Source organism: Pleurodeles waltl, chromosome 6 (genome assembly GCF_031143425.1).
Source record: "Pleurodeles waltl isolate 20211129_DDA chromosome 6, aPleWal1.hap1.20221129, whole genome shotgun sequence".
Lineage (NCBI taxonomy): Eukaryota > Metazoa > Chordata > Amphibia > Caudata > Salamandridae > Pleurodeles > Pleurodeles waltl.
In genome coordinates, this window is record NC_090445.1 from 316376297 (window position 1) to 316401539 (window position 25243).

The window sequence follows — 25243 nt, forward strand, 5'->3', positions numbered from 1 at the left end:
TCTGGCTTGGTCTATGTGACAGTTACACATATGCATTCCCTTCAGCCGCTCACAACACAGGAAACCCAGCTAATTCTGCATACTGATGGGTATTCCTGGGGAGGGGTTTGGGAAGGGATCACACTTACATCTAGGGGGTTGTGACCAGAGCCCATAAAGAGGGGCTGATTATCCCCACCGATTCTGGAGTTGAGCCCAGATGGTGCATCAAGATATGCAGGCTACACCCCAGCTCCCTTTGTGTTACTGTCTAGAGAAGATTCAGAAACAGCCCAATTGTCAGTCTGACCCAGACAAGGAATCCACAAACAGGCAGAGTCACAGAATGATTTAAGCAAGAAAATGGCTACTTTCTAAAAGTGGCGTTTTCAAACTACCAATGTAAAAACCATCTTCACTAAAAGATGTATTTTTAAATTGTGAGTTCAGAGACCCCAAGCTTCATATTTCTATCTGCTCTCAATGGGAAACTGCACTTTAAGGATATTTTAAGGCAGCCTCCTGGTCAACCTATGAGAGAAATAGGCCTTGCAACAGTGAAAACCGAATTTCGCAGTGTCACTATTAGGACATGTAAATCACATCAGTACGTGTCCCACCTTTAAAATACACTGCACCCTGCCCATGGGGCTTCCTGTAGTCTACCTTAGGGGTGCCTTACATGTATAAAAAGGGGAGGTTTAGGCCTGGCAAGTGGGTACACTTGTCAAGTCAAACTGTCAGTTTAAAACACAGGCACTGCAGTGGCAGATCTGAGCCATATTTACAGGGATACTCATGTGGGTGTCACAATCAGTGCTGCAGGCCCGCTAGTAGCATTTGATTTACAGGCCCTAGGCACCTCTAGTGCACTTTACTAGGGACTTACTAGTAAATCAAATATGCCAATTCTGGAAAAACCAATTACACAAATAATTTTACATAGGGAGCACTTGCACTTTAGCACTAGTCAGCAGTGGTAAAGTGCCCAGAGTAACAAAAACAGAAAAAACAGAGTTCAGCACACAGCACCAACCTGGGAAGTAGTGGCAAAAAGTTAGAAGGCCACGCCAAGAATGCCATGTCTAACACTGGATGTGGACCAGAGTGGTTTCAGGTTGATTACCTGGCGCTCTTCGCCGGTGGGTGAATAATGCCACATTTCTACTAGTAGCTCCGCCCCGCCGAGGCCATACTTGATTTATCAGCATCATAATGACGTTGGCAATAGCCACTGAAAGTGCATTCCCTGACATTACCCTAAAGTCTTTAAAATGACCCACGCATATTTGGAGATCCTCTCAATCCATGCAACTACCTTTTGAAATACTGCGTGGACTCATCACATACTCGTATTTCTTAATGTGGCCTAATATTATTCTGACCAGATTCATTTCAATGCCTAACTTCTAAACTACTGATTTGATTTTTATCATTTTGGTCTCATGTTTTCTACATAGTCAATATTTTCTTAACCTTCTGTGGAGTGTTTTTGTGGTGTTTTACTGTGTTGCTGTGCGTGTGTTGCACAAATACTTTATACATATTGTACATTGGCTCTGATGATAAGCGTGCCTGCTCTGCACCAGAGGGTGAGCACAGGTTTTCTTTATCGTGCAACTTTCTTGTCCTGACTAGAGTGGCATGTTCTGCATGGCTTAAGTGTATACCCAGCTCTGAGGTGGTCTGGACCGCTGCTAATGCGGTGGCCCGACTGCCACATTAGAACCCTGGTGGTCGGACCGCCAGGAAACCGCCTCCTCCGCCAGGATCTTGGATCCCAACGGTCTGGCGGTGGCCGAGGTCCCAATCAACCAGGGAAGCGCTGCCCTAGGGGTTACTACCTCGTTCTCTGCCACCAGTTTCATGGTGGTAGCACCGCCATGAAAAGGCTGGTGGAGAACAGGTGCAGGGGGCCACAGAGGGGGCCCTGCACTGCCCATACACTTGACATGGGCAGTGCGTGTGCACCCTGCTCGCTACAGCATTTCCACCAGGTTGATTACGAGCCAAGGACAATGTTGTAGCCTGTTTCCCCGCTAGGCCAGCGGGTGGAAACTTAGGTTTCCGCCTGCCGACCTAGCAGGAAACCCATAATAGCTCTGGCGGGGAGGTCGCTGCGTAGACGACGGCCACCCTGTCGACTGTTTGGCAGCCTCATAATGGGGCCCTATGTGTTGTAAAATAACCAACAGCTTTAAGAATTACAAAATGGAAGAAGCGAGTGTGTGTATGTTTTTGTCTATGTGTGCATGTAGAAATCCTTGGTGAAATGGGACAGCCACCTCACTATACCAACCTAAAAGCACCTGAACCCAGCTATTTACTAGAGAACACATCCATTAGGGAGGTGTAACACCCACAACACCTCTCCACCTCCTTCCCCCACCCCCGGCCCGAAGCTACGCCCTTGTTCGTAGAGGTTTTTATCTGAGTTTAGTGTGTATGCATCCACAGGAGCCTATTCATTTTGTATGGTGCCTATATCTTTTTCTGAATGCAGCGTGAATACATAGACATCAAAGTGGCTGGTTCGAATCGTGTACATAACCATAGGAGTCTGATCCTTTTGTACGTGACTGCGCCGTATTCTTATTGGAGGGTATATATAGCGGCAGAGATGTTCCTGTGTCTTCATCTTATTCAATGGTTTACCCTCTTGCCTGGATCTGGTTGCGACCCCTCGGTCCTGGAACTATCACGATAAGAGGAAGAGGATGGAAAGCTGCCATATCCCGGCAGCGGAGGAAGACATCCTGCTGAACATGGCAGAAATTGTGTTAGTAGGAGGAGGGGGACTATGCTCGGGGAAGGAGGCGGGGCCCGGTGGTGCCTAGTGAGCAAATAAAAGCCTCCAGCCTTGTACAGGCTCAGCCAGCGCTCGGTGATAAACACGGTTCGGGGACATTGGGAAATCTCGGCCGGTAAACAAGGCGGCTGGGCAACGAGCGCGGGCAGGGGGCCTCGGACGGAGCACGGACCCGCCTCGGAGCGCAGGAACGGACCTCCGTGAAGACCGAGGAACCGGCTGAAGGGATGGGACCCACAGCGTCCTGAGAGACCCCAGACCACCAGGACAGACCGGCTGTCAGCACAGGTGCCTGGAGAGGAACATACTACAGGTGTGTAGGTACGGCGGCGCCTTCTGTTTGTGGGCTCCACCGTGTAGATAGAGGTGTTGGCCGACAAGTGCGGCTGTGTGCGCCAAGCAAGGGAAGCATTTTCCGGGGATGGGCTGTTTTTACCAGGTGCCGAATATATTGTTCATGCCTGATAGCCACCGCCGCACGCTGTCTGTGAACGGGCTGTGTATCCCCCAGGGTTGAATATACCGTCCTAGTACAGGGTGTCCTATAAGCACGCAGTGCATGGTTCAGGTGTGAACTGTATGTTCAGGTGCCGGCTGTACCCAGTTATACCCAGTTAGATATCAGCAGATTACTCGCGGTACGTTCTTGCCTCGATAGGAGGGGGGTGGGGGTAATATGGCGTGGGATACACCATTGGCTGGATGGAGTTGGCAGAGTGTATACCAGGCGGGCAGCGTGGGCAGTAAGCCCCGGTAATCCACGCAGCCAAGGAGCAGTGCCAGCATCGACAGGTGTTAGTCATGAGAGTGACGGGCGCTGCGTCAATCCCCAGGGCAGGCAGTGTTTTTTGGGGCCTGTATAGCCCACAGTGTGAACGAGTAGCCTCTATTGCGCTACCTGCCCCGTGTGGGTTATAGAGCCGATTGGCTTCCTCTGGAGGGGAGGGACACAGTAGCCACGGTGATTTCTCCGTGGGGTATTGGTCTGAGGTTTCTGTTTCCGAGGGTGTTAGATGAAATCCCCTAGATACCTTTTTTTACAGCGTCCGAGTTAAGCGCAAGGGGTGCTTCAGTGAACGCAGCCCTCTTGTTATTTCTCAAGACCATCTGTTATTTCTGGCTCTGGGTGTAAGTGACGGCCCCTCCTCATGTGACCGATCCCGCAGTCTAGTACAGTCCCGTGCGGGTTCGCGGCCTGGTTCTCTAGTGTCCCCTGTCTCCCACACCCAATCCACAGCAGCCTTTGGTAGGGCCGTGGCCTGATTCTATCCAGATGGAGGGCGCAGAGGTGATACCCCTACTGTTACCCCCCGGTCTGTATCTTTATTCTGTCTGATCCCCTTGGAATCAGCTGATAAGGCGGAATCTCAAAGTGACGCTGCCTCCCTTTTCACCTTTGTTCTGGGTCGGACCCACTGAGTTTTTGGTGTCCATCCGACAGCCCCCCCCCCCCCCTCCATCCACCTGGTGCCATTGCTCTGGTTCTGATGGCGGAGTTGAAGTGACGACCTCTCCTCCTTTCCGCCAGTCTCTGATTTTGACCCAAAGGGTCGTTAAAGCAGTCGTTTGTTGAAGGCAGGGACCCCCCTGACTTCCGGTGCGGTTCATCTCTGGACCCTGATTTCGACCAGAGCCTGTGCTACTGTAACAATACCGCATTCTGTCTCTTCACCTCGGGGATCCCCTTGGGGGATCTTCAGGTGAAGGTGTCTCATGTCACCCGCTTGAAATCTTTGTTGGTCTGACCTGGAGGTTTGTTGTGGTGACGGTAACTCCTACTTTTCACCTAACAATTGGTTTTGGGTCTGACCTTTTGGGTGTTTTGATCTGACCAACAGTTGTTAGTTTATCTTACGTTTCGGGTTTTTCAATGATTCCAGCGTGCTCAATGCCACAAGGAATTTGTAATTTTGATTTTTCCAGTGCGAATCCCAGTGAGCAGAGTATTGTTAGCTATTTAAAAAAAGAATGACATCTTTGGCCGTCTGTTTGAACCTAGGCTTTGGATACCTGTTCTAATGTGCTCCTACTACCATTTTGTTTCCTTTCATCACAGGGATGGAGGAAGGTGCCAGACTCCGAAGCAGCGCCGACAAGAACACTGGCAATGGGTCCAGCACCGACACAGCCTCGGCCTCCGGTTCGAGCACCGCAGATGGGGGCGGCGTGGCCCTGAAGAAGGAGATTGGCCTGGTCAGTGCTTGTGGCATCATTGTTGGTGAGTTGGGAGTCTTTTGGGAGAATCATACACTGGGAGTGCAAGGAGGAAATAATTGTTATCCACTTGTGGACTGACATCAGACTTACAGAGTCCATTTATTCATATCCTAAAAATCATTTCACCTCATAGGTTCTTTAACAGCAGCCAAAGTTCTACGACTGCTGAAAATTTGTTATGGTCGGAGCCCTGGGATAGCACCTGACTCTCCATATATGGTGGCCATAGTTGGGAGGACGGCAGCTAAACCTCTGAAACAACAACGTTGAGAGCTCTATAAATACACATTTTTTTTGTTGCCAAAAGTTCCCTAACGTCACCCAGAGCCAGTGTTCTGCAACTAATCATGCCAAACACACTGCAACTACAGGCAAAGTTCTTTCACTGGAGGCGGAGTTCTGTGAGCTAATCCCTGCTAGGCTTTCTGCTTCCGAACATGAACTTTGTATCTGTCTCTTCTCCTGTGCCATGACTATCTACGTGTCCTTCTCTCAGAAGGAGGCAATCACCACCCACTCCTTGCCCACTACCATCACTGCACCTCTCCGCCAGCATGGCCCATGTGCTGGCACTTCTGAAAGACCTGCCTACCATGGCTGTTCACTCACGTGTTCTGAGCTTTCACTTCCTTTATGTTTTTTTTATCTTGAACCCCAAAAATGTGGCAATGCACTTAATGTACCTAATGTCCTCTGACGCAGTCTCACTTCTCCTTAGGAGAATAGTGCTGATCAGGACGTTAAAACCGCTTTTCTCTTATCACCACCACATATTTTAAGGAACCTTCAAAGTGCTTTGTCAGTAGTTTAGATACATTAAGTGCCTTGCCACATTTTTGGGGTGCAAGGAAAAAAAGCATAAAGGAGGTGAAAGCTCAGAACACGAGGCTTAAGTAGGCAGATCTCGGATAAGCCTGCGCTGCAGCTCACTTCAGTAAACACTGATATCCTTTGACTAAAGAGATTTTTCAGGTTTAAATGGCTGCAGTAGATCTAGTCACTCGGTACCCTACTGAATAGATCTTACAGGGTAAGATTCCGGACACAGCTTTTCAGAGGGTTATACGGACTTTGCTGGTTCAGGTCTTTGACAGGAAAGCTCATCTTCAGGTTACACAAATCTTGCAGGTTCAAGCTACAGATAGCAGAACTACTACTTCTTGGGTTACGCATCGTGGGCCTGCGTCACTAACGCACTTTGTAGTTCGTTTCGTAGTACTACTATAGTACTTACTGCACAGTGCATTTCATAAACTGCAAGTATAGGAACTTACACTTTAATTTTAAGTCCCTGCCTCCATTATTTTCTGTGAGAGGGTGTTGCAGTACAAGTTGTTGGAAGTGTTTAGTGCTAAACCAATTACAAAAGTGTAGGTTTGCTACAATTATGTAAGTTACTGCAAAAGTGCAGTTTGTGAATACTGAAAATGAGTTAACTTACACAAAAGTGTAAGTTGGCTTTTTGAATCAGTCCCATTATGTTGCATTTGTCCTATGAACCTGTAACTAGTTCAGCCTTCAAAACCTTTATTACCGGACGACCCACATCAGTGTGTGGTAATTCATATTAAATGTTTCTGTCTGAGAATTGATGTTGATTTGGCTTACCTTAAGTAAATATCCATGGAGTTAATATGATACCCAGAACACCCATGTCTTAATGTTATTTTTTGGGGTTCCAAGTGCTTTGCTTCATGCACTGAAGCTACGACTAACTACACAGGTATTACATAGCATTTCTACAACCCATGATTAGCTATAGTTTTATCCTTCTTACAAAGTTCGTATTGCAAACTTATCTATGATTTTACAACAACTGAATATTACAAGACTTGAACATTAAACAGCAGATCCAACTCCCAGGAGATTAAGTTTTTTTTTTTGGGGCAGAAATTTTCTTCCAACTAACTCCTTCCTTGCACACCCATGTCTTCTACCCACAGGTAACATAATCGGCTCTGGAATTTTCGTGTCTCCGAAAGGTGTGCTAGAGAATGCTGGGTCGGTGGGGCTGGCCCTCATCGTTTGGATTGTTACTGGCGTGATCACTGCTGTGGGAGCACTATGCTACGCTGAGCTTGGGGTCACCATTCCCAAATCTGGAGGTGACTATTCCTATGTAAAGGACATCTTTGGAGGACTGGCAGGGTAAGTTTAACTACTTTTTATCTTTGCCCAGCTCTCTTAGTTTTTGTTTTGTGCCCTTTGAGGGCACTTACTTCCTGGCAGCATGCGTGGAAACTGGAACCCATTGTTTAGTGTGATGAGACCTGCAAACACCTATTAGGGCACTTTCTCTGATCCACTGCCTCACTAGTAGTGATGACTCTCAAAACCCTCAGGAAATATACACCCTCAGACCAAGACCCTGGGAAGTGTGTGTACCGCCAACTCTGAAATCATTGCTCCCTCCTTCAGAAATTACTTTCTAGCATTGGCTAATGACTCAGCCTTCTGCAATGGTCTCACCTGTGTGACAAAAGAACATTTTCTAAGAGCTATCCTTGGTGAATTCTATGAACAGACTGGACTCAGGGCTTTGGCTGCGCCACACACATTTTTAAATTGTCCAGTTAATCGAGTGTGACAACAACTTGGTCTTCCCTGGAATCTTTTTACCTTTGCAAGGGCTGTTAGACAAAGTTTATGCTTGAAGGTGTGAAGCACTCAAGCAGATTAAAATTCAGTTCAATCAGCCTAGTCGGGACACTTCGCATTTATGGGAACCTGCTAGCATCCCTACGAGGTGGACACAGCTAGATAGATGGAAAAAAATAATATTTCACAAAAAATCCCAGTAAATCTTCTGTCCGTTGTTACCTTTTTGGCTTTTAGAAGCTACTCTAAGGAAACGTAAAATCTGTAATGGCTCCACTTCAAAGCACACCAGTGTGGTGCATGGGCGCAAATGATTGCTTTCTGATAGAACCCCTTTTGTTTGCTACTAAGGATAGTAGATGACTTTGCACTTGAGAAAACCAAAATATGCCTTCACTATTCAACTGGTAGTTGCATCTCCACATCCCACTTCCATAATGGCCTGCCAGTGTCTATACATTAATTTGGTGGGACCATTTTTTTGTTAGCAAAACAGACACACAGTGCCCGAGATACAACAATACTATTAAGTTCCAATCATAATAAAGTTCTTAACTAAATGTTAAAGTAAAAGACAGTTCTGAGATACAGTATTCCAGTTGCATACATTGGATTGTGGAATTTTCAAATGTTGTAAAGCAAAGCCAGCCCTTCATATATGTTTCCAAGAATTACTGGTACATCAGAGGCAAAGAAAATTTCTTGTGGTGCATCAAGAATTCCAGGGTTCCAAACATCTTGGGTCTATATTCCAGGGGTGGGCCGATGACCTCCATTTTGGTTTTGAGGGCCGTTATCTTTCCCTTTACCCAAAAAATGAAAAAGCCAATCTCTCCCCCTTCTACCCTGCTCTAGAATTAATGGGCATTTCTCAGACCTGACTGTAAGACTGCACTGAAAAACCGGAAGTCTGCTCAAGCACTTCAGAGGGCAGTATGCTTTACAGAATTGTTCAGTCCCTCCCGCACACATTGTTCCTCATGCCAAAGAGTATGACAGTAAACTCCAATAAGCTAAGGTGACAGGCATAGCCTGATCCGTATTGGCATCTAGTCATCAACATCACTTGCAGGTTACTACTGGTGATATGCAAACTGTGTTGTGCACTAATGCCTGAAGGGTGTCTAACAGCACATCTACCTTAAGCATCACCCCGGTGAGGTTTCTGAAATCCACACAGATATGGTACAAGCTGTTCATTTTAAGAGTGATCTTTAGGGGAATTGTATACGATTCCTAGACCAATATCTTCTGCATTGCTGCTTGCACAGAGGGCATGGCTGTTGCAGGTAACCTGCAGGTGGTGTCTCTGATGTCCATATAGAGTCCATTATTCTCCCTTGCTGTCTGAAGAAGGTTGCATGACATGTTTGTAGGACACTGCACAAGACCTGTTTCTGAGACAATGTCATCTAAGGATACATTTCCAGAGTTCCGACTATGTAATTATTGTGTACTGTCCCAAGGCGACGCCAGAAATTCTAACTTCTTGTTAAAGCAGGGCATCATCACGATTTTGTAGCATCTGTGCCAGGATGCAGGATGGCTGATGTTATTAACCATAAAGTTGAAACTTGGAGATATTGTAAGGTCCAAACGAAGTCACTTGCATGTTGTCATTGTATTCTTTGACCAATAAAATCACCTTCTCCACTTCATAGACACTGTAATGTGCATTGCTTCTACCGGATTCTAGCTGCTTTCAGAAACATCGTAGATTGATACATGCAGGTCTCTTGCTTTTTCCTCGAGTACAAGCCCCAGTGTACAGTTGGAGCTCTTCCAACTTTGATCAGTGTTCCAGGAGTTTTCTCAATATTTGGTCATTAAGAGTGTTTACAAGGATATGATAAATGGAAAAAGGAGAACAGCATCATGTAATTAAGTGGGTGGAAGCCTGAAATGCGTGCACAAACAGCTTTGGGATGCTTGTTTACAGGACGAAAAAGTACAACAAGCTACACCTATCCATGGTAGCACATGAAGCTAGCTTGCTGCAGGGTGTTGAAATTTGGGACAGGGCTAGAAAACCATGTTTTGACTTGCAAGTCAGAGCAGAGCACAACACGTTCTGATGTTAGCTGCAAGGAGGAGCATCTTAATTTTTCCATCCTCCAATTTAGACATATTTTCTTTGTACATATGCAGAAGAATATCAAGGTAGATGATTTTAAGTACTAAAATGGCATGGATGTTTCATAGAGCCTAGGACCAGTCTAGGGGCTGGGCAAAAGACATGCAGGGTATTAAGAGTACGCATATGAATTAAAATATATTAGCTCATTTCGTGAGTAAACATGAACTGATGCCGACAACAGCAGAGAGAAGTGTGAGGAAACTGTAAGAAAGTCCTCTCTGACTCACTCAAGTTTGAGTGACTGGCATAGTTCAGCAGTGCGGGTGTGCATAATCTTGTCCAATCCAGAGGTCTGCTGTGATAATTTTAGGCCTGTGTCCCTCCATTTAGTTCTGATAGTGCCCTGGTGCGCTCTGGGCTATCATTAAGTGTCCTGGACCTTACCCCCCTTCAATACCAACTGGGAACTATGCCATCACTGGCCATTGGGCACAGTAAACAATCTTGAACTTTCCTGGTTAGTGCTTGATAGGGCTTTTACTCAGCCACTCATGGGGTGCATGCCCCCCTCTGCTTATGCTCAGGGGACAAAAGTACATCCAAACACACTGAAAATAATAATCTCCTTTGAGGGCAACAGGACCAAGACAAAAGAAGAGAGCAGTAGCCAGTTTGGGGTTAGTGCAGAGGTAGATGAAGACAGGACTTTGTTTCTCCTTAATTCAGTTGTAGCAGACTTTGTCTTCATCTAGGTGGTTGGAGCCACCAATGCAGCAGCATTCTCCGTCCCAGGCCTTGCTCATGTGTGACTACACTGCTATAGGACAAATGGTGGACTAATGCAAGTTGGTAAGAGCTTGTATCTACTACTGGGTAGGTATCATATTTTGCAGTGTATTTCTGTTTTTTCAGCTAGGATTCATGTGGCCTAGGCAGCTTGCCTCACTCTCTAAGTTGCAAACCAGAGTTTACCTCGCCACTCTGAAGATGCCAGCATATGGTCCCGTGTACTCCCGCTGTCAGTGCCCTTTGCAGTGATAGTGAAGTCTAAGGGCAGACTTCACTGGTCTTCCAGTGGCCACCTTCTTCCACTGGGAGCCACCATGATTTCTGCCAGAGAATCTGCCAGAGGACCGTGCCCTTCCTTTTCTCTGTGCTCTATGCGAAACCAGAGCGGTGCTTCTTCACATTTCTGCCATGCTTTGCACAGCATTCCATTGAGTGTTGCTGAAAAAATCAGCACAAGCCAACACTACCTTTATACGACTGTTTCCATGTCACCTTTCCCAACTAATATTGATAAAAGCATGGTCACTCATGCTTTTACTGAACAACTGCTCACATGTGGAGAACTGAATGCTGTCTTGGGGTGTCTTCCTGTGTGTAAAATGAAAATGACCGGCGAATTGTCCTTCTGTCCCATTTCAGACAGAATAAATGTATTCAGAGCATTGTTGATGGCTTCTGTCTTCTCGCTGTCATAGGTTTGATGAGGGTCTCCCTACGTACACCTATAACCCCATAAACTGCTGTCTGCTGACTGAGACAAAGACGTGTAAAAATGGGCTGTAGTGTGAGTATCATACTGGGTTAATACATGCACACCTTAAAGGAACTATACAACTCAGGCCCAGCATTCTCAACAACCGCTTTTGCTTTCACAACACCTCCAGGCACCTCCAACCAGACAGACTTCTACTTCCGACTCATGTACCAGTCGGGCCTTCTCCAACACAGCTGCTAAAGCATTGAACCACCTGCAACCACACATCCTAGCCTCCTTGTCACTTCTTGAATTCCACAAGAAAATGAAGACATGGCTCTTCGAGCAACCCCTCTGGGCCATAGGCTCTGCATTATTCATACCTGCTCAGAGCCAGGATGCACTCCCTCTATGTGACTGTACATTCTACAAATCTACATAACAAGACCTTTAAGGTGCTGCCTCTCGGAAAAAACAGGAGTAGTCCACAGCTAGCACAATAAATAACTGGCAATGCAGGCAACGAATGGAATCAGTTCACTGCTCAATGCATTTTTAGTAAGTGACTTAGCCATCACCCCACCCAGGATGGTATCCAACAGAAGCAGCACACCTAGCCACAGATTTGTTAAAGTGAGACCTGTGTTGCCCAGTGCAGGCTGCAGAATCCAGTCTGCACCGTTCCTCTAGCAGAATAGTTTCCAAAAGATTACATCAGCAGAGATGCCAAAACGAGGGGGAGGGAGAGACCTAACATGCCCCTCACCCTTTTTGGGTACACATGGCTGGCTGCCCCTGATTTCTTTCCCTCCTTGTGTGGAGTTTTGCTATGTAGTTCATCACCTCTTTCCAGGTGTGTGCACTTTCTTGTGGTTTAGGAAGAGAAATATTGAAGTTCATTTGGTCTGAGTAGGGAGGTTACTTTGCTCTTCAGTCCTTTGACTGGCACCTTCTTCATCTGCTTGGCCCTGTGCATCCTCTATGTGTCTGCAGCAAACAGAGCTGTGTCCCACTGTGAGAAAGTGGATTATTAGTTGAGGTGATTGTGAGACCTCACCAACTAATAATGTCACTGTGCTGTTTCAGGTCCAATTGAGTTACTTTGATTTAAACCCTAATCCAGTCCTGGGTAGCTGTGACACAGCAGTCATTGTAACTCCAAGGGAAACAAATATGAAGCATTTAGTAGTACATAAACAGTTAAAAAGTAGAAGACATGATGACATAAAAATCCTACTCCAATTCATAACAGTGTATATTTTTATCTTTAAATAGATACTGAAACAAAAGAAATCTGAGGATGGGAACCAGAGCATAATTTTTCAAAAGGTTTAGTAAATTGCCTCCTTGCACTTAGTGTCAAATCACTGCTTTTCACTTGTAGTGATAGTCTATGAACGTGAGGTTCTAGAGCAAAGTTTCAGGCCGGCCGGGTTGGAATGATGGTCAGAGGGAGGTGCAGGGTTGGTCCCGGTCAAACCTTTACTTTCACACTAAGAAACTTTCTGGTTTGTTTCTCTTTCAGCAGGGTTCATAGGCGGGGTCCTCAGTAGCTTGGATTCGGACTTAGGCCCGATGCCAGCAGACAGTCGAAGACCAGTGGTCTGTTGTGAACCTTGGTTCTTGACGAGAGTTTGAGGCTATCCACAAACCGGCAAAACATTTCAGCGGATACAATCTGAAGTCAGCGGTCCAGGAAGGCTTCAACTATGACAGTTAGCTGAGTAGTGTAGTGTAGTAGATTCTGGTTGTTGTTCAGAAACAGCTATCTTTGAGCTCTAGTTTCACAATTTGCAGTTCTTTTCGGGAGAAGGTGCACACTCTATCACCAGTGAAGGGTCTAAGGGGCACCTCTTGGGGGCTAGGACTCCACCTCCAGGGCTGCAGCACCAGGGTCCAGGGCAAATTCATTTGTAACTGGTCAGCTTGGCAGTTTGCAGTTGTGGGACTTCTTTAGCTTTTATATTCCTGAATGTTAACAGAAGGCTAGACATCTAGCCCAGGGAGTCCATTTATTAGTCCGTGGCACAAGTGGGAACAGGTTCAGCTTTGGGGCCTTTCTGCGTGAGCCCTGTTCATACTTTACTATGATAGACTGATGCAACTTTAAAGCTAGGCCATCTGTGACCACAACCTTCTGGCCATCCTACCAGGAGAAGGTCACACCTCCTCCCATGAACAGGCCCTTTGCCCTCTTGCCTGGTGAGCCATTCACATCTCTAGTCGGGAGGTCAGCAGACTGTCTCAGGTGACAACTGCTGTAGTTAATCAGAAACAGCTACTAGAAACTTTAGGCCAAAATGTGGTGTGTCTCTAGAGTCTTCTTTGCATTATTAGTTACTTTGAATCCAAATTTGGCAACATTTCTGATTCAATGTTAAAATAAATTTGCTACCTTGAAGTAATACTTTTGGTAGTTCCAAATGGGAGTTAGCATTTTAGGAGTGTAAACGTGTAACCCCCAAATTAGTCAATTGGAGTACCAAGCTTGTTGTGTGAAAACAGCAATAGTGATTTTTCACTGTCGGGTCATGTAAACCAGAAAATAAAGAAGTTCTTCTTTTCAATATCCTGCCTTATGGGCTCTTAATAAGGCCTACCTTAGAGTGAATTACAAATATAAAAAATAAAGTTTGGACTTGGCACAAAGGGTTATTCTGCATTGTCAAGTTGGCAGTTTAAAAGCTGCTTGACTAGGCTGCAGTGGCATACCTAGAGCCATGTTCTCACTTTGTCATTGCAATGGTGGTACAATAAATGCTGCACCCCCTACCCAAAGTTTTCAAAAGAGTGCCATTTCATTAATACTTTACATTTGTTATCAATCATTTTGCCATACATTGTTTGTTTATTTCAGCCCGATAAAACCCCAAGCCTTCTAGCTTTTTGAAGCTAAAGGCAGGACGTCTCAATGGTGCACCATTAGCAAAGCAGGAGGTTTGGGAGGACTGGGTAAATCGATATGTGGCTGGGTTCATCAAATGAGTCGAGCTATCTGCTGCTGCCAAATAGCAACAGAATCAGAGAGGCTAATCAGCTGTCAGGGGACGGAGGCTTACTGGGAACTAAAGCTGAATTCGAACAGGTAAAAACTGGAAATGTCCTCTAGTCTCTCAAAAGAGATGGGTGAGGTTACAATATACCTTATGAATAGCAACAGGGATAGCATTCTCTTGGATTGTGCTCGCAGGACCGATGGGCATATGAAGGGTATGGAGCCTAAATCTCAGGCGTGCTCCTTTGTTTGTAGACTCTAAGAGACAGCTTGCTGCATCCCTTGTCTAACTGCCCCTGAGAATGTCCCTTTCTCCGGCAGCAGTGAAAACACTTCGGTGTTTGTGGCCTCTTTACTTCACCTGGCTAGCACTCACGTTTCAAACCTCTCTGCAGTCTGTCAGTCCTTGGGCATCTCCCAACACTTCTCTCCTCCTCGCATGTCTGCATTTCCAACAAGCTGATGCCCTATACTGACCCTGGTTGAGAACCTCTGGATAACACAAACATTACACAAGTCCCTCATAGCAGCAGCATTTTGTGCGTTTATGGAGGGAATGATTAGCAGTGCCACATAGTGGCTGATGACTGCTGCTGAATGAGGTGACCTTAGGATTGCTTACCTAGTTTAAGGCCAAACATGTTTCACTTCTCGGATACCTGGCTTAAGGGCAACACGTTGAGCTGTGCCTTTCCTTCTGGGTACCCTCTTCCAGGGGCATCCGGGATCTACACAGTCTTTGCTACTCAGGATCCTTAGTGAGCCATCTCTTTACTGCTAGCTTCTCTTCAAAGAGACTCCACTATACTTCAGGAGTGCATGCTGTCACACGAGACCAAGGACATGCCGTATTTCCAGCAGACCTGCAGAGAAATGCATCGGTGTTTATTCCACATTTTAGTAGTGCCCTATCTTCCTGCGCAGAACAAAGGTTGTTTATCCTTACAGCCCCTCCAAACCAGCCTCACTAACAGAACCACAGCTCAGGCACCCATCAGCATTGTTCCTCTTCCACTTGGTACATTATGTAGATTTGTGTAAAAAAGGAAGTATCCTGCTGCTGCCCCGCATCTGCCAGTCTCTGCCAAAATACCTCTGATTCTTTGAGTCCAATAGTTTTGGAGCTGTTTTTCATAAATAGAAAGAAACAAGCCCAGATCACAAGAGGGTTGTGCAAACTATTACTGTGCTGTATTTTATTAAAAAGTCCGATTGTAATGCAGTTCATCCACCCAAACCAACAAACCCACACTGAAGACTGGACTCATAAAAAGACTGATAATATTTACTATCAGACCAACCTAAACACTTTAATGTTGAGAGAAGTTGAAGCAAGCTATAAAGTTGACAGTACAATGGCATTGTCAACTTAATGATATGAGTTGCTATAATATCAATTCATGTCTACCTCTTTTTGCAATTGTAAATAACTGTCGTTTCTAGTTCTTGTTATCTGTCCACCATAATTTGCCTCTTCTGCAAGTTATTTCTCTTCATCGCTGTTATAGGAGATCCCTGGGGACCCAGAATCTTTGTTATTTGGTTCAGTGGTCAATTCCCACGTCCCTGTCAAGTCTATCTGCCTCCTGTGGGCCTTCTATTAGAAACTACTTTGAGTGCTATTCCAGGAGGGAGATTCAACCACCCTATGAGGGTTAACATTACAGCTTTCTGTAATACACAGTTTATGCGCCCTGTTCTTTGCTCTGCAGAAAGAACAAACACCAGGTCCCTATTATTCATGTGTTTACAGGACAGAAGATGGAGTCAGCCTAATTTTCAAGCACCTCTCCGTCACAGGAATGAAATGAAAGGTGCATCCATAAAGAACTGGGGGTCTGGACACTGTGAAACAGAACTGTGCACTACTAGCATAATGGTGCAAAGTACACATTGAGACTGCCTCCATGGACCCCCCCACCCCACACTCTGGCACGCACACATAAAGGACATAAGGTGTGGACATCTGGGTCGAGCACAGTGCCCACTAGTGGGGCATTCCTTCCAGAAAACTGGAAAGAATCAAGGTAGCTGTTAACATATGTACTGTTCAGTCAGTGAACTCTGTGTGCTGCCTGTGCCGACGATCCTTATCTAAAATTCAGATGCATTTTGCTAAAACAACCCGCTAACTGTAGTGGACAACTTAATTACTCTGAATGGAAATAAAGAGTTTGTGCCAGTTACAAGGCATGTATAGGTTATATCAGTGAGGCTGGGTTGGGTGCTATTGAGTTCTAACTAGCTTTAAATTTACTTGATTATGTTAAGTCCGTCACATATTAGGCGCTGTGGGTAAAACGCACAGTTCCTAATTTCCGATAAAATTAATTTTCTGTACAAATTAGTGGTATTTCTAAGTGTTGTGCTTAAACACATTCAGCTTAATTTCCCCCTGGCTTCTGTTCTCCCAACACCAACATTGAGTGACATGACTCCTGGGCTTGCCTCCTTGGTCACGGAGCTTGGACTGGAGGCATGACTTCCTCCCATTCTTTCTAACTTAAGGTGTTTTTTACAGCGGGACTACATTTCCAATTCCCCTCCTTTGTTTAGCATTTGAGATGGGGGCAAAAGTGTCCTGCTTTCCCTCTGTACTCAATGCACTTCCAAGATCTACTCTCATCACTAAAATTGGGGCAAGGTGAAGGATTCTCTATCAGTCTGAGAAGAAATCACTTCAAGTCCTTTGGGTGCTGCAAATCATAGCTTTGAATCAGTCTTCAGCGTTAATGCTGTTCAATCACGATTAGCCCAGTTGCTCTTCTAATACCAGGAAACACCTTGGACTTTTTAGGGAAACATTCTCTTCCTTTTACAGAAAGGAGCAAGAGAGACTTCTGATCCTTCAGTGAGGATCTTTGGAATCCAATCTATTTCCAATACCATACAAGCCCCTTTGATTAGTACTGGATTATTAGCCACCTTGACCAATCCTGGATTATTGGTCCTTTTAACCAATCCTATATTCTTGGCCCCTTGACCAGTCTTGGATTCTTAGCCCCTATGACGAATGATGGGTTCCTAGCACCTTTGACCGATCTTGGATTCTTTGGCTCAGAGGAAGAATCCCTCAGCAATGAATGTAAGCTCGTGAAGAAGCTGTGAAACAGTTTCCTATGTTTTGGGACTCGTTTAAATGTAAAGGTGTATACTATTTGTTGCATTTAAAGGCCGTGACCCTCAAGACCGTTATGCTAGTGCTGTGTATTCATGATCTGTGGTGTCTAGGCAAATGAGATGCTTTGTTTTATAGAGTTAATATGTCGGGTGTCATGAAAATCCAGATTATGAGTCTTCCTCCAAAGTGGAAGTCGATCTTGGTGCTCTTGGGGGTTTAAAGTAAACTCTGGTCAAAATAGGTTTTCCTTTCTGATTGGGAGCCGAACACTGGATTTATGCAGACTGCATGAGCACTGGCTAAAATCTGGATGGTTAGCTTTCAAGTTATCATTGCATCCACTAGAATACTGAGTCCTTCTTTACACATTTAGAGTAAATCTTAAATTACTGACTGAAACAGGACAGCTAGGTGTGCAGAAAAATCCACACTTTATAAAGCAAACATTTCTCAGGGTAGAACTTAAAATGGTGAAGTAATACCTCACCTAAGAACTACTGTGCCCCATGTTATGCATAATTCTAAGTTCAGTTTGTAGTCGCCCTGCACACCACGTGTAATGATTGACTTAGTTAAAATCCTGGTGTTGAAGAAGCTAGGATTAACAGTGTAAGAAATCATTCCTGCTGCTGGCTGAACATAGTCTCACTACTCTGTACCAATCAGCAGTTCTATCTTCTAATTTTCTTCCAGTATCCTTACAATCTCCGCTTAACCTGTGAGTAAGGTTTCTGCCATTTTTGGCAAGGACAAGGCATTTGCAATGACAAGGCAACTCTCTCTGTAAGCTATGGATCTGTTGTAGAGGCTTTGAAACAATATCTTCACATGGATAGTTTCTTGCATCAAATTCTGTCGCCAAGGTCTCCTGTCATCACCAGAGTCTGTGCTGTGCTTGCTATCTAGCTTGCCCCTTCCATCCATTTACTTTATATGCCTGTCACCACTCAATGAACAATCTCAACAGAGAAGGGAGCGCTATCAAATCACAAATGGGCTGGATGTAAGTATTGAAGAATAAAAATGTGTTGAGGACTCCACATTATGGCTCCTGTGTACCTATGGACTGAATGAAGTTGCCATCTTGATGAAATGAATGATACCCTAGTTTACGGCTATATAATTGAATTACCCAAGTGCCTCATTGTGATTTGATAGCACTCCCTTCTGTTTTGAGATTATTCTCTGCGAAGGTGTGGTCAGAAAGCAGTAGGACCCATTAAAGGTGTAGTGCTGTGACTTAAGATATATATTATATGTGTGTGTATATATATATATATATATATATATATATATATAAACGCTAAAATTGGTGCTGTCAAGGCAAGCCTTTCTACTGCTCTGTTTTTCAGTTTATCCTACTGTTACCATTCGGACCTAACGACTCACTTAAAAATCTGTTGACATTTTATGTAAGCCATGTTGCTTTGGCAAGATCTCTAGGACAAAGCTCAAGTTGGTCAGTCTGCTTTACAAAGCCACTCGAGGTAATTACTCAATCTGTAGTGCCATCCTTCTGATGCAGTTTTGCGACTAGTGTTCCATTCTAAGCCCTTGCATTTAGATTAAGTCCTGTGAGACAAACAATGTTCTAGACCGAACTAGTAATTACATATTGTTGCACAGGGTCAAAAGACCTGAATCCCGCACACTGGAAGGATAAAGGCTATTTGTATTAAGTTAATTAGTGTATAATAATATAAGCTAACATTGTTTTCACCAAACATACATTTCCTTTTTTCCATCATTTCTTCCTTTGCCTGTATCCCTCACTTCCACTTCTTTCTTTCCCCTGCTGATGCATGTTTGACCATCTCACAATCTCTCTGACCCTTACTTTTTCTTGTGGCTGCAATGCTGCTTGTTTACCATTTCTTCATATCTTGACCTATATCTGTCTCTTCCTATCTCTTTTGTGATACTGTTCCCCACCCTTCCTTCCTTTGGCCTTCCTCATTGGCTCTGTCTTTTCATCTGTCTCTTCATCCATTTTTGTCTGTTCTTCATCTCTTTCATTCACTCTATGTCCCTACTTCCATATACCCCTTTGTCTTCTGCATCTTGTTGTTGGGTATGTCATTCTGTTATCTGATCATTCGCCTGTTGCTCCCTGATCCTCCCTCTGTCTCCTTACCTTCTCTCTTTGTCCATTTGTCCTCTCACTCTTCTTTGTATTGTGTTACTTCATCATCTGTTCATTGGTCATATTTCTGTTTGTTTGCCTGCTTTCTGTCCTTTCATTTTCTTCTGCCTCTTCCTACTTTCTGTGCCATGATCTGCTTTTCTCATGTCACTCCTCTGCTCCTTGGACCTCTCTGTCATGCTCCCAGGTTTCTTAGGTTATGGATCGCAGTGCTGGTCATGTATCCCACCAACCAGGCTGTCATTGCCCTCACCTTCTCCAACTATGTGCTTCAGCCACTCTTCCCCACCTGCTTCGCACCAGAGTCTGGTTTGCGGTTGCTGGCTGCCGTCTGTTTGCGTGAGTACCACCTCCATTTACTCTGGGGAATTGCTTTGATACATTGATGGTGAATTCAATGAGGTTGGCTGTACGGGGAGAGTTGGCTCTCATAGCAGTGTCACCCAAGTGGGCCTTTGGGCCCTTTCCTTAGGGTCTGATAGTACAGAGGCTAGTATGAAGGTGCCTCCTGCTCTCCCAGAACTACACTGTCATACTGCAGTAAACCAGTGATACACACCTAGAGTTAAGTGACTCTGACACTCTGCAAGACAAGCGAGCAGATGGAGTCTGTGTCTAATGACAAATTGAATGTCTGCAAAACAAACAGAAAAAAAGCAAAGATCTGCATGTAAAAAAACAGTTTCCTAAGGAATTGTGGTCAAGAAGCCTGGAGTCACGCTTCAGGTATTAACACTAGCCTGAGCGCTGTGCTAGGGATCAGCCATCTGCTCTTTGGAATTCTTTTGCCCATCTGCTCTTTTGAATTCATTGACTGTCTCTCGGCTATCATTGTTTATGTAGTGCTTTGGTGGAATGGTCCCATGTTTGTCACACGGAGCAGAACTAAAGACTGGAATTTAAGCTCGGTGATCTGTGCTGTGCTGCTGTCCGAATCATTCAGTTAGGGGCATATGTAATGCTGGGGTATGTAATTAGCTCAGGAAAGCATTTCTCAATGTTCTCATTCCAAAGGTGCTTAGTAGCACTGTGAATGGTCGGTGGTGTACACCAGTCACCAGTTTGAAGCGGCTTGCAAGTGCTATTTTTATACTCCTAAGCCTGCGAGGGCAAAGTTGTACTGTGGAAACGGAATCCAATTTAAATGGATGGGGAGAACCATTACTAGGCAAGGGGGTGACGTGGGCTTTGATTGACCTGGGCAAGTGATTGTGCTCCCAAGGATGAGAGCACTTTGTTAGAAATGCATTTTTACCTCTTTGCATGCCAGAGAGACATTAGAGTGCTGCACATAATTGACAACCTACTCCTTCCTCTTTTTCATTGAAAGGCAAATCAGAACTTAATTTGTGTATCACACTCATTGATATGTAAATGAGCATCATTCAGTAGTATTGTATTGGTATCTATAAAGTATGGTGCTCATACTGGCGTAGCTCTATAGTTTTGTGTAGTCTAGTTTTCCATTATGTGCAAGCTGGAAGTTGCATGGATAATTGTCTACTCCAGCATGGTGTATGCTGGACCAGCATGGCAGGCACTTTATCTACTTTGGTGCTAGCTGGAACTTACATGCACAGCCATCTTGTCTGATTTGGTGCAAGCCAGAGTGTCATGTTCGGGGTTACCTTGATCGGTGGTTGCTAGAGTCCATGGTCATTGTTAGAAATTAGGTCTCTAGTTGCCAGAGGTATGCACCATGTCCAAGTAGGAACCACAATTCCAGTCAGGGTAAGTCAGTTACATATGGTAAATTAACCTGTGCTCACCCTCTGGTATCTTGGCACAGAGCAGGAACAGCAGGCAAGCTGTACTTGGGAGGCAATGTGTAAAGTATTTGTACAACACTTTAAAACAGTAACACAGTAAAAACACCACAAAAAGACTCCACACCAAGTTAGAAAACTGGGTTAGATTGTTATGAGTAAAACAAGGCCAAAACAACAAAAATCCATTAAGTAGAAGTCAAGATATGAATTTTTTAAGCAATAAAGCATAAAGGGCCAACGGGCGCTGTCTGGGCATGCTAAATCAGGTGAAATCTAAAAATTCAGGGCGACTGCATTTGAGTGTGGGCTGGATACAGTCCCTGACAAGTGCTGCTGAAGTTTTACATTCTTAAAGTTGAGCCAAGTGTCCTGTTCACGGGGAAGAAGTTCCCTGAGAGTAAGAAGAGCGTCACTGGTGGTGGTCTGCGGGTGCAAAGAGCCAAACAGGTGTCGCGGATGGGCTGACTGGAGGGAATGCTTGCTGTGCAAAGAGACAAACTTGTGGCAGCTCACAGTGATTCTTCGCGCAAGTGGTGCAGTTCCGGGGCGAGTAGGCCCATTCGTGACCAGTCCAAAAGCTTGATTTCAGGAGCAACAATGTTGCTGTAAGTGGTATGGGTATGCCGAGACATTTGTCCCATGCACCCTGCCTCACTGGAACCAAGCTATAGCTGGCTGATGAGCCCTAATTAGGGTAAAATCAATCCTAGGTTGGTTGTATTCTGGTTCAGGGAAGGCCTGGCTTGGCAGTTCAGGCTTGTCTGTTCCAATTGGCAGAGGGCCAAGACTGCTTTGCATATGGCTTAGTCCAAACTAAGGTGACAGTGTACAAAATAATGATGGACTAGGATGCGGCCTGAGTAATTGCCAGTGACTGAGATGAATTCAAGCATTTCATCCATCACTTTTTTGTATACCAATGCAGATATAGATACTGCTTGGCAAAGGGCAACCTCATTACTCCACCTTTTGTAATCCTAGTGGGAATCCTCCCCTATTGGTACTGAGTGAAGATAGTGGAGATGCAGCTTGTTTCCTGCATCTCTATTCAAAATGTTAACCAACCTTCAGTAAATTCAGTACTGGCATCTCTGTAGTTTTTAGCTGTCTTGTGTATGATGTAACTCGGGTTGCAATCATTCTTCTGCAGCCCATTTGGTCTGGTACCTCTGAGGTCTCCCTCACCAACCCCAGAGTTACATTCCCACATGTCCCATCATACATTAGTTAATAATACACATGTTATGGCCCTCAGCCATATTTTATTTTTACAAACAACATTTTTGTAAGTCAGTCATCATTCCAACATTTAAACGCAGTAACCCTTAATATTTACAGCTTAATTTACATGTGTAGACATCTAGCCTTAACAGAGGCACTAACACATTGTTTCTTAATACTATCTCAATTGTGTTCCTGCGTATCCCAATTCAGTGACTGCAGATGAGATCTAGACTGGCCCCAATGGTGACTCCTGGCCCTGGATCAACCCTTCTGACTAGTGCCCTGTGGTAGGTCCCTCAATATGCGAGGATCCCACCCCTGCAACTCCTCTGGGTGCAAACTTTGTGCAGAGGGCCCCAGGATCCCTACCTCAGACGTCCCCTCAACCCTCCTCCCAAGGACCAGTGCTAGCTTTGCACAGGTGGTTGGCCCTAAGGACAAGATGCCAGTGATCGCTCACCCCCCCCCCCCCACGTCCCTGGATGTTACCTTCAATTCCCTGCCAGCACCCTTTAGAGAGTCCTGTGACATTGGTGTAATTTTTAAGTAGGAAAGGTAAGCCGAATTGCCCCACCAATCATGATCTCATCCCACCATAGGCCAGCATAGTAAATCTACTACCTGGCTTCGGCCACCCCACCCCCGCACCCCTACTGGGAGGGGTGTACCAACCAAGCCAACAAGTTCTCCAAAAACATATTGCCAGCCCCCAAGAGGTGCACCCCATCCTACAAGAAGAAAAGTTCACCCTTTATGTATCCATGGGGCATGGAGGCCAGTCTAGGTGGTCTAATCAGCTTGGCAATATTATTGTTTATCCGTCACACTGACTCGTTCAAAGCCCTGACCGATTCACCGCCCCCCCACTGCAACTGGGAGATGATACTTGACCAAGTGAGCACCACCTGAAGAAATCTCTTAGCCAGCCAACTAATTTCCAAGACCACCAATTCAAACAGAAGCCGCCTTCCGATATGAACCAAGTCATTACTACCTAGGTGCAGAATGATGATGCCAGGAGGCGTGCATCCCCTCAGCAGCAGTATGTCCAATACAGACCTCAATTGTGGGAGCTGCAGTCCTTCACGACTGTAGAAAGCAAGATGTACCCAGCCTGCAGTGCACAGGATGCAAACACACCTCTTGTATACAGCTCCCTAGCTCGCCACACATAAGAGGGGCCAATGATCCAAACATCCATGATCCCATTCCTTTCTACATGCACCAGAACCTCCAGGACCTCTAACCGGTCACTCCAGTTCCTGAACCTGACGCCTAACAGAAGGGTGGGAAATGACAAAACAGGATAAGGCAGAGCACTTATAGCATATGCAATCTCACATAACATATGTAACAGTCCTAGGACCACCTGGCAATCCTCCGCACAGCTGCACCTGAGAGCCCCATTGCCACTGCTGCACTGGCCACCCCGATTCTAAAGGAAAGGGTTCCAAACTCATATGAGTCAAATCCTGCTGCAGACAGAGCATGCTTCATTATCCTAGAGAATTGGTACCTGGCCAAAGGGGTGCCATCTCTGTGGACTAGCACAGGACCCCCCACCCCCTGGGGTCAATGTGTCACTAAGACCTCTAAGTTATGGACAGGACAGCACTCACTACTGGGGTCCCAGTGCAATAGGACATGGTCACCCCTCCCGACCTGATGAGCCTTAGCACGAGGATTGTAAATCGCCAGGGCCCGGGCCCCCTCCAACCACTGGATGTCCACCAGCTGTAACCACTGACTGATTGCAAAATTGCTCATGCCATACTGACAGAGCCACGAGGATTGAGATCAGCTCTAGAAAGCCAATATTGTCCGTCAAACAGACTGCACCCATTCCTTGGGCCACAAATCCTTCACTGCCCGCTGCATCGGTAAAGAGACCCAAATCCCCATTGGTCCTAGGCTGCCGAGGCTACACGAAGTTCCATTAAAGTCATGCATAAATTACTCCCAAATCCTCATATCCTGCTTGACCATACTGGACAGCCTGGTGTGGTGATGTTTTACCTACAGTCCTGACTTGGCCTGGGCAATAGAACAGGAGAAGGGACGCCCCATGGGAATGATCCGGAGACTGAAATTAAGCTACCACACCAACACTTACAGGTGGTAGAGTGTGTCCTTCTTAGCTCTCAGGCATGTCTGCAAGGCCTGGGGAAACGTGCTAACCTTCTCTAGCTGAAGCCTGGACACGCCTGCCACAGAATCCAACTCAATTCCAAGATACTCAATCGTAGTTGCTGGCCCTAACGTCTTGTCCTGCACCAGTAGGACCCCAAAATCCTGCGTCAGTTTCTGAAAGGTCCCCAAAGCCTCAGCGCATCACTCAGAGCTGGGTGGACCAAGAAGCAGAAAATCATTGAGGTAGTGGAACACCCATTGGTGTCCCAACTTTTCCCTAAAACCCCATTCAAGAAACAATCTAAATTTCTCAAAATAGGAACAGGACACGGAGCTGCCCATCGGCATCCACTTATCAAAGTAGTAGGCTCCTTCAAACTGGAAACCCAAAAGATAAATCTTCTGGCTGGACAGGGAGCAAATAGAGGGAAGACTCAGTATCAGACTTCACCGTCACAGCCCCAGGCAGCAGCTCCCACAGCATCTGGATCGCTTGATCAAGGGAAGTGTACTTGATGGAAGATAAATGTCAGTCAGTAGCCTCATTTTTCAGAACTACCCTTAGGGGCCAACAGGTTTTGAATCAATCTGAACTCCCCTGGTTCTTTTTTAGAAAACACCCACAGGGAGGAACAAACAAAACCATCAATAGGGACTAGGTCAGAGGGGCATAGGTCAGAGGGGCCCGCCACACGGCC

General features: G+C 45.5%; 1 protein-coding gene across 2 annotated transcripts in view; it reads left to right on the forward strand.

Moving 5' to 3' along the window:
- The first annotated feature begins 2395 nt into the window (after positions 1-2395).
- The window catches only part of SLC7A8 (solute carrier family 7 member 8), a 71296-nt gene continuing 48448 nt past the window's right edge, over positions 2396-25243 (forward strand). The window contains exons 1-4 of one of the 2 annotated variants that reach the window (XM_069238122.1): positions 2396-3101; positions 4845-5006; positions 6949-7153; positions 19610-19761. In XM_069238122.1, the coding sequence (XP_069094223.1) occupies positions 4847-5006; positions 6949-7153; positions 19610-19761 (517 nt within the window). In that variant the 5' untranslated portion in view covers positions 2396-3101; positions 4845-4846. Of the gene's footprint in view, positions 3102-3556; positions 3581-4844; positions 5007-6948; positions 7154-19609; positions 19762-25243 lie in introns of those variants that run through there. The other variant, XM_069238123.1, reaches the window with a different exon arrangement.